Below are 8,909 nucleotides of genomic sequence, written 5' to 3' on the forward strand. Positions count from 1 at the left end.
GCAGCAAACACTTGGGAGGTCCGAGCTACCTCAGGCACAGAAACTGAGTTTAACTAAGCTGAGCACGGCTTCCTCCACACCTTCAAAGCCAAACCCAATCATAAATGGACAAGGACCCGTTTGCCCACCTTGCCCATCTCTCTGGCAGTGTGGATCTTCACAGTGTGGATATTTTAACACACACAACGCACCACTGTTAGTCTCATTAACATTTTATTCGTACATGGAAAGAGTACATACGCGTGTCAGTAGCATAGATTGCACCAGCGCCTCTCGACTAAAAAAAGCTCTGTGTATATACAGCCTTAAAATGCTCCCACTGTAGCTAGCACACTGTATTAAATTTATGCTTATATAAACTACTGTTCTTTACATATTGTATGTATTTTAGCATACATTAAAAATTACCAGGTGGCATGTTCTGTTTTCCTTTCTCACTGCCCTGATGGTCTAACAGTTGCAGTATATTATGGATATGCATAGTTTATTTACTACTCAAAACAATTTCTATTACAGACTATAGGCCATGGAGACAAAACTGTTGTTGCCTTTGGAAGGGAGAAAGTATTTTCGATGCTTAGTGATTTCTGTTGTTACACCTTCATCCTGCAGGTTTTCCTTGGGAGCAGGAAGAGCAGAACAAGGCTCCTTTTGAGACACTGCCTTGTTTAAACCTGAGAAATGACCATAACCCCTCTTCTTTATCAACTCGTGCTTTTTTGCTCTCCCTCTTAGCTGCTTTGACCTCCTGTGTGCTAACTCAGCAGAAGAGGCGCGCCAGCCTCCCCGAGCCTCCGACTCCAGGCTCCTCCTGAAGCCGGGAGGGATGCTGAACTGGGCTTTCTGACCAACCAACACGGCCACCCAGCTGCAGCAGAATTCATTTCCCTCACTCTCTTCTTCTGGTCCCGTGTGAATGAGCTAGACTCCTGTGGATCACTTTATCCTCTTTATTAAGCCTGCCTCTGCAGAGACCATTTTAATTTAATTCAACTTGATAGCCAAGTCTCAAAATCCTCTTGGCTCTCGAAACAGTACAGCTCCTGGTATTAGATATACAAGCCCTTTTTACTCCATCCTCTTGCTTCCCTCCAAGTGAAAAATGCCAAGATCCACCTTCTTTAAAGTAGCTTTTAGCTCTGACTGACGCCCCTTGCTGAGTGAACTGTACTCACAGTGAGCCCTACAAAAAAGCACTGGTGCACTCAGAAATGCCTCTCCTTGACAGCATATCTGACTCTGTCTAAACATGCATGCTGGACAGAAAAGCAATAAAAAAATGCCTTCCCACAACACAGTTTAAAGAAACATCGTTTGCCAGCCATACTGGCTTTAAAAAGTAAACTGGGAACATGGTAAGAAATTGCATTCACTGGCAGACATATGAATCATCTCATTTTGTCAGATTTATTAGCTTAATCCTAGGAGAGGTGTTGCTAAAACCTGCTGCAGAGGGTTGGTTTGCATCTACTGGTCTGGTTGAACCAACGGGACTGACACTGCATTCGGATTTGGAGGGCAGAATGCAATACTTCAGAAGGCTGGATGGGCTACGTTGCCAATGTAATTAAAAATAAAACCAGGATGAGCACCTCTACAGGGAAAAATTAACATGTCATTTAAAAATGGAATAAAATCAGTTATGTCTCTGACAGTAATAATTTTATCTCATAGCAGCGAGACAGAAGTTGGGGAAGGCTGTGATATTGCAGGTCACTGGTTAGGTGACAAGGACTCCTCACGGGAGTCCTTGTGCATAATCCTCTTCTGCAGCACCGTTCACATCTTGGATGTTGGAAAGCCTGTGACAACATCTCTACTTTTCACAACAGACCATGTTTCATATGTCCAGGGCGAAAACATAACGTTCAATCAGCACAGAGATGGTGAGATAGCCCGGAGTATGAAGATTTAAAGGACAGTTTCCTTTGCTCTGCCTGCTTTACGCAAAGCCTCCCTATTATCCAAGGCAGCCTTGCAGCAGCAAGACATGATATATGCCTTGACAACCTAATATGCTAAGTGGTATGAAACTTCAAGAAACATATTGTGTAAGTGAACAAACAATATGAAACACAACTTCGTTGGGTAAGGATGGTGGAGAGACTTTCCAGGAGAACAGTCCCTAGCTGTTATCCTGACAGAGGCTCTGCGTGCCAGGACTGCCCTATTTAGGGTAACTGCATGCCTTAGTCTGTAGCCACCCAAAATACACAGCAGCACAGTCTGTTCAAATCCTCCTGTTTAACCTTCAGTAGTTTGGCATCCTGGCAAAAGCCAGGAGCTACCAAGAGGAAACCCTTCTTCTTGGAGCCAGAGTTAGCTCTAGCATGAAACAGGTCCAGCTGCCTTGGTTTCAAAAGACTTGGTGATACCAAGGTCATATTTAAACCTCAGCCAGAAGGAGGATTCCCCAAATAAAGGTTGTGATGACCAAAACCCGAATTTATTGCTTCTGAGCTGTGCTGAGGGGAGAACACTGCAGAATAACTCATCTCATCGCGTACAGACAAGCTACAACATGGGAGAACATGAATGTAGTTGTGTGTTTCAGGCTAAACTTGAGCTGTGTCTCCTAGAATGAGAGATCACTACAGATTTACTTGTTAAAACATCCCAGAATCTACTGGGATCATCAGGAAGAGTGTGAATTAGGGCAAAATGGGGTGGATTTCTGGAATACCTATTAAAACAGAAAGTGGACAGAATGGGTAGTCGATTCATTCATGGCACCAAGCAGACCTCTGTTACTGTCTGTCTATGTTAACTTGTTAAGATCTCACAGTCTAGAAGTGACATACCCTTCTTCTCCGGGCTACCCAATTACTGTGGGCTGGGCTATTTGTCATGCACAAGCTGTTGCTGAGATAGTGATTAACGGAAAAAAAATGGCAATAGATTTTGCCTTTCCCTTTAATCTACAACAAATTAAAATGACGCCTCAGTCTTACTATAAACCACAAAGACAGATTTTGAAGACAGACCTCAAGAAACCAAAATAAAGTGTATTCTGGAACACTGCTGTTCACTTTTACAATTCATCAGCAACCATAAAAAACTGGTTCTAATCTTAAAATCATTACTAACATGTTAGTTTAAGAGTCCAGATAATTTCTATGCTTTGTATGTTTTACTCTTCACTTTCGTTATGAGATGTTCAATTCAAGGTAGTCTTCTGGGTAAAATTTAGATCATTCTCTTAGATGTCAACATTCATCCTAATGCACTGCACTCTCCTCCGAATGACTACAGATTGCAAAGTGTCTGAAAAAGGATAAAACAGACATGCCATGCAGTAACCAAGTAAATGCAATCCCTGATTAATATGCAAGTTTGAAAAGTTCAGAAAATGTCATCATACTCCATAGGTGCACCCTGTTTTTGGAAAGGTGTCTTTTTGTTTTGTTTGTGTATAAATGTTTTTTCTACATGAATTTTACTCCAGCAGCTTTTCATAAACTCAAGTCAATGATGATATGTTCAAATATTTGAGTGTTTCCTTTAAAACTAGAGGCAAAGAAGAAATCTCTCCGATCTGTTGACACAGCTGTGAAAGACCGTGGTGCTTGCACATAGATTTCTTTAAATAATCTGAAGATCTTCTTTTCACCATCCCACTGGTAAATCTGGGAGAAGGTATAGTCACTTCCCAAGGCTAGGTAGTGATTATTCTTGAAGGAGAAAGGCTGCAGCGCCATGGCTCCTCGGGATGGAAGAGCCTGTATCTCCACAAACTGTTTGCTATTCCATTTCATAACTCTGGAGTCACCAATGAATCTCGTGAGCGTGATGTACAGGTTATCTTGCATCCTGAAACTCTTCACAGCCAAGACATCTTCCATGTTGGGGATTTCACTGTGTGGGATGAACTTTTTGGAAACTTTGTTCCACTGCAGTATAATGGGAACCTGGGAACGGCTAGAGAGGATTAAATGTGATTTCCCATCTATATCAAGAAACTCAGCATCAGTGTCCCTGAACCACTCGTGAAGAGACTGGTATGAGTAAAATCCTTTGTTATTCCACTTGTACACTGTGGACAAACCTGCTTTAGAGCTATCTGCTATGACAAAAAACATTTCACTGTCTATCTCAAAAAACTCTATATCATTCGGCTTGGAAATGCGAGACACTTCGATATCCTGGAATTTGACAAACTTTGTCCAGCTTTCATCATACTTGTAAATGTGTGAGCCACCAAAGAGCTGTGCCACCACCACAAAGACTTGGTCACCAACAAGAATGGCTTTACATCCCACTATGGACTGACCTATTGCCCAAAGAAAAAAAAAAAAGCACAAATATTAGCACAGTAGCAAGCACCCTTTAAACCACAGACAGATTCCCAAATCACCCCTCCCCTTTTTTAAATCTGCACCATCTCATAATTTTGTCTTCTGCCACACATCTTCAGAGCTTCTTTTCATGCTTTCTTCTCCCCAGTAACTTGAAAGATGACTTCAAATGTTGTAAATGTCACACCCCCCAAGGTGTGCAAGTATGATGCACCCTAAAATGCTCATTCCTTTTTATCCAGAATACTTTTTTTGTTTGTTCAAACACATGCCCCCTAATAACCAAAACAATAATTTAAGACAAATTTTATTATTCCAAAATAACAAGAGTTGTTATCTCATGAAAGCAGGAATCTGAAATTCTCTTATTCTTGGAATATTTATCTTTCCAGCTTAACTAGAAGAATGAAATATAGTCTATTTTTTGTGTTCCAAGAGGGCCACGGTGAACTTTTTGCTACTGTAAATAGAAATATTGATGCACCTTGTGGATATATCACCTGACACCAGGATGAAAAAGATAAATCTAACTCTGTTGTTTCTGTTAAGTATTCGTGAGAGTATGTTAAACTAGAAATATTTAGGAATATCGCAGTTCCCAGATTAGATCAGATTGGGTTATGGTCCATTTTGAGAATGTCAAGTCACTATACAAAAACCACATCAAAAAAGTAACAATCAGACTATTTACAAAAGGTTTTGTTGGAAGAAGAGAGGAATTCCTCTCTGAAGTGCACAGTTTAAGTAGAACTGTAACTTGCACAGATTCCCCTATGTGTGCTTGGTCACAGTCACTACAGGAGACTCGCCCTGGCACCTCTCCTGGTCCTCTATCCATTGTTGTTTCACACCCAGCCTCGGATGATCTACCACCCTTCCAGTGTAGGAGGAGTGGGATTCACGTCAAGTACTGTAAGGTATCTATCTGCAGCATAGACATGAATGCTCGAGCTGATCATCCAGGCTCTTTCTGGTCTAACTTAGTCAAAAAGCACCCTAGAAAAGATTTCACCTGGTCCATAGATATCTTCTTTTGCAGAGGACAGCAACGCCTATTCTCTGCATGTTGACTCTAAAAGCAATCTTGACAACTAGTTCAGGTCCAGAAGCCCATGTTGTAAAGGGCTAAATTCAGATATCCGCATGCCCAGCGTACAGTTAGTAATGAAGTCCCCATGGAGCGCAAAGCTGGCTCCTGAGCTCTACAAAACACTTTTTAGGCTCCACAAAACTCTTTACATGTCTGCATCCCCTGGCAAAAGTCTCTTGCCCACATTTCAGAGCCCAGAGCTTAAGCTTGGACCTTCCAGGAACACATGGTGGTCATTTAAGAAATGAGTCTGGGCACATACGTTGGGTGTGGAGCTAGGACACAAGCCCCCAGCAGAAGGGTCTCCTCATCACATCATTCACAGTAAAATGAAATACATCTGGAAGACAGCTGTCTTTGGAAATTGCCTAAACTCTCAAGTTCATTTCCAGAGCTTTTCTAGAGCTCTGCTAGCTCTCTTTGGGCCATCTATTTCTCAATTTACATCCACTGGTACATATTTTCTCCTAATCTACCAAAACACAATGAAACCTAAAAAAGCAAAATTTTTCATTTCTAAAATTTCCTGACAGAGGGGTAGTATCTTGTAAACTTTCATTGACACACAACAGCTGATCTGAGGAGGTAGGTGCTTGCTGCCTTTGCAGACTTCCCACAACACCAGAACAAGATGCAGCATACTCTTTTTTTTCCTAAAATGCAAGGTAAGAAAATAATCTATCACACCTAACAAGAAACAGGAGGGAAGGATGCTCCACAGATAAGTTTAGCTCCTGAGACCTCAGAACCAGTAGCCTGAAGTAACTGGGAAATTGGGCAGCATGTAACAGATCTAAAGACTCTGTCCTTGCTGTCATAGCGTGACTGAGCTCTGTATGGCACCACAAGTGTTGGTTAGGGACAGAATAGTTGTTAGTATTAGAACAATTTATGAGATCAGGCAGAGAAAGCCTAGCTTGTGTCCTACAGTGAGGTTAAAAGTGCATGTATTAACAAGATGCACTACACCATGAAGCCACTCACGTCCAAACATTACACACTTTGATCTGCCAAATTCAGCACAGATTCAGGACAGAAAACCATCAACTGGTGCCATCTATGAATCTCATGCTTGTGAAACACCAACAGTTCAACAATGACTGGAATCCCAGTGTTCATATACCTGTGATATTGTCATAACTCCTGAAATTCATTTCAATGTGATCCCACTCCAGCACCATGCAGTTCTCCATGCTGGGTTGTGCAATGGCTACAAACACATCATTCTTTGAGTTGAACGTATCCACTGAAACTGACTGGTAGGGCAAAATCTGGTGAACAACAAAATCTAGAAACATATATTTACAACAGTTAGGATCCATCCTTGCTGGAAACACAAACTGGTTGCTGATTATAACGATTTACACTGAAAAATGAGTGAAATACTCTGCATTTTGTATAATACTAGCGTGGAAGTGTCAGTGCTCACATTAGGCATGCAGCGACAGGGGAAAGCTTCTCCTGCTTTAGGCTTCATAAACTGTCCTCTGGAAATATAGTTGCCAAGGAGATCAAATAGGTAAATAGTGGCAGAAATCAGAGTTTCTAGCTAGGCTGCCTGGTATCAATGAAATCAGGATATCGAGAGGGAAGTCTCTTTCCCCACAGCTGGAAGTTGCTTCCCCATGAAGTGAAACGGCCTTGCTAGAATCACTTTCAAGCTGAGAGACAGCAACTTCCAGCTGAAGTCCAATAACTTCTTAAGTCATGCAAATTTAATCACTAGCAATTTGTGTTATGCTAAACCAGGCAGAAAGTGAAAAGATAATCTGAAGTTTGCCTGGGGATAACCCCATTTCGGCTAGACCATAGAGAAAATGGTGTAATCAAAAACTCAGTTAACATAACGTTTATGGGGCATTGTAAAGTAGTTTAGGCATAAAATACAACCAACCTGCAAATTACTATCCAGTGGAAAACTTATTCTAGAAACTAAGACTGAGGAGTTGGAGCAACCTGTGAAGACTAAAAGTATAATTCCAAAATTCAAGATTTCTTCTGAAAATCCAAGTGTCTCTGTAGATTTAATTCTAAAATCCACCCTGGGCTAAGACAGCAGTAAGCATAGAGTCAATCTGGGGCAAAGCAAGGAGACTTGGGTCTCAATTTGATGTTTGGCCTGGCAGCTAGGCAAGGTCATTATTATGAGAAAAATAAACCAGTGTAGCAGAGCTGACAAAGACAAGCCAGCCCTTGGGTCTAGAATGTGGCAGAAGGCCTGCACTGAAGTTATGTATGGATACAGATATACAGAAAAGGAAATGCACCTTCAACTACAATGGAGTTTCTCTGCAGAACCACACACTGCTCTGTTTCAAGCTCCATTTGCTACATGCCTTCACCATGCGCTCCTGTACTCAGAAGGCCTAAGCATCCAGGGATTTTGGTGAAATGGTAATTAAATCCTCACTCGAGTCCCTCATTTTGGTGCATTATGAAATAATTGTTTTCAAATGAAGAACTTTTTGTCTCTGCATGCTTGAAAGCCTTGCCCTTGAGGAGTTGCACTTCTGGAGAATAAAGATAGATGACTACCATTAAACAAACAGAGCCAATTCTACAGCTGCAAAGGAAATGACAGTCTCCATTCTTCGCGGGACTATTACAAATAGAGTTTGAGCTTGATTCATAAATGCTGGTAGGAAAACAAGAAAGTTATCTACATTCTCATTGGGAAAATAAAGGAAGTGGAGAAAACCGACACCGAAGTATGCAGAAAGTAAAAGTAAGTGATAAATGATGAAAGGTAGCTAAGGATGGAGCAATAATGGATACGGGCACAGAAAACCAAAATATTTTTTAAATCTTGAGAAAAAAAACCCAACAAAAAAAAGGCTAGTGCTGAAAAAGACATGTCTTGAAATCTGAACAGTTGTGAAACACTTTGAGGGCATTTGTGAACTAAAACAAACCAGTCTGCGTGTTAAAACACACATTTCAGCTCATTTAGAAACGATCAGTGTCAACACAGCTATTTTTACTTGTACCTGCCGTTCGGTTCTCTGTGTCACTGGATGAGTAAAAACAGGTAACAAAACAAAAGCAATAAACATTGTTTTTAGCACTGGTTGGAAATACTGGACTCTAACGTGGGACAGGGTTACACAGTAAAGAGGTGCTGCCACATCAGGCTTGCCAGAAGTTTAGGTCTTGGGGGCTTGATTTAGTTTTAGAGGCAGGTCCACGTGCCTTGCTTTAATGCTAGAAAGAGCTCGCACAGTAAATACAGGGATGGGGGACATATATTTTTCTCTTTTAAGCTGGATCAGCTTGCATGGGAGAGGGAAGAGGATGCGGCCCTCGCTTCCCCCCGTGCTGCACGGACTGCCGCTCTCTGCCTCTCGCCCCAATGCACGGGGCCTCAAGATGTCTGGTTTTAACACTGCCTTCTGCCGGCCGAGGGCTGGGGTGGCCCCCCCGTCCCCCAGCTGCCCGCTCCGCCTCTACTCCTTTGGCTGTTGAACCAGCACAAGCTGTCACGGATGAGGGACCCGACGCTTTCGTCGTTGGGCTGATCTCCCCCC

At 42.0% G+C, this 8,909-nt stretch overlaps 1 protein-coding gene across 1 annotated transcript; it reads right to left on the reverse strand.

The window, feature by feature from the left end:
- Positions 1 to 3,130: 3,130 nt before the first annotated feature.
- On the reverse strand, positions 3,131 to 6,673 carry LGI2 (leucine-rich repeat LGI family, member 2; the record flags this gene model as incomplete). Its single annotated transcript, XM_010294838.1, has 2 exons — positions 3,131 to 4,270; positions 6,509 to 6,673. Coding segments are annotated over 2 exons (983 nt in total), but the record flags the coding sequence as incomplete, so codon positions are not given.
- Positions 6,674 to 8,909: the final 2,236 nt, after the last annotated feature.

Source organism: Phaethon lepturus, unplaced genomic scaffold (genome assembly GCF_000687285.1).
Source record: "Phaethon lepturus isolate BGI_N335 unplaced genomic scaffold, ASM68728v1 scaffold16949, whole genome shotgun sequence".
Classification (NCBI taxonomy): Eukaryota; Metazoa; Chordata; class Aves; order Phaethontiformes; family Phaethontidae; genus Phaethon; species Phaethon lepturus.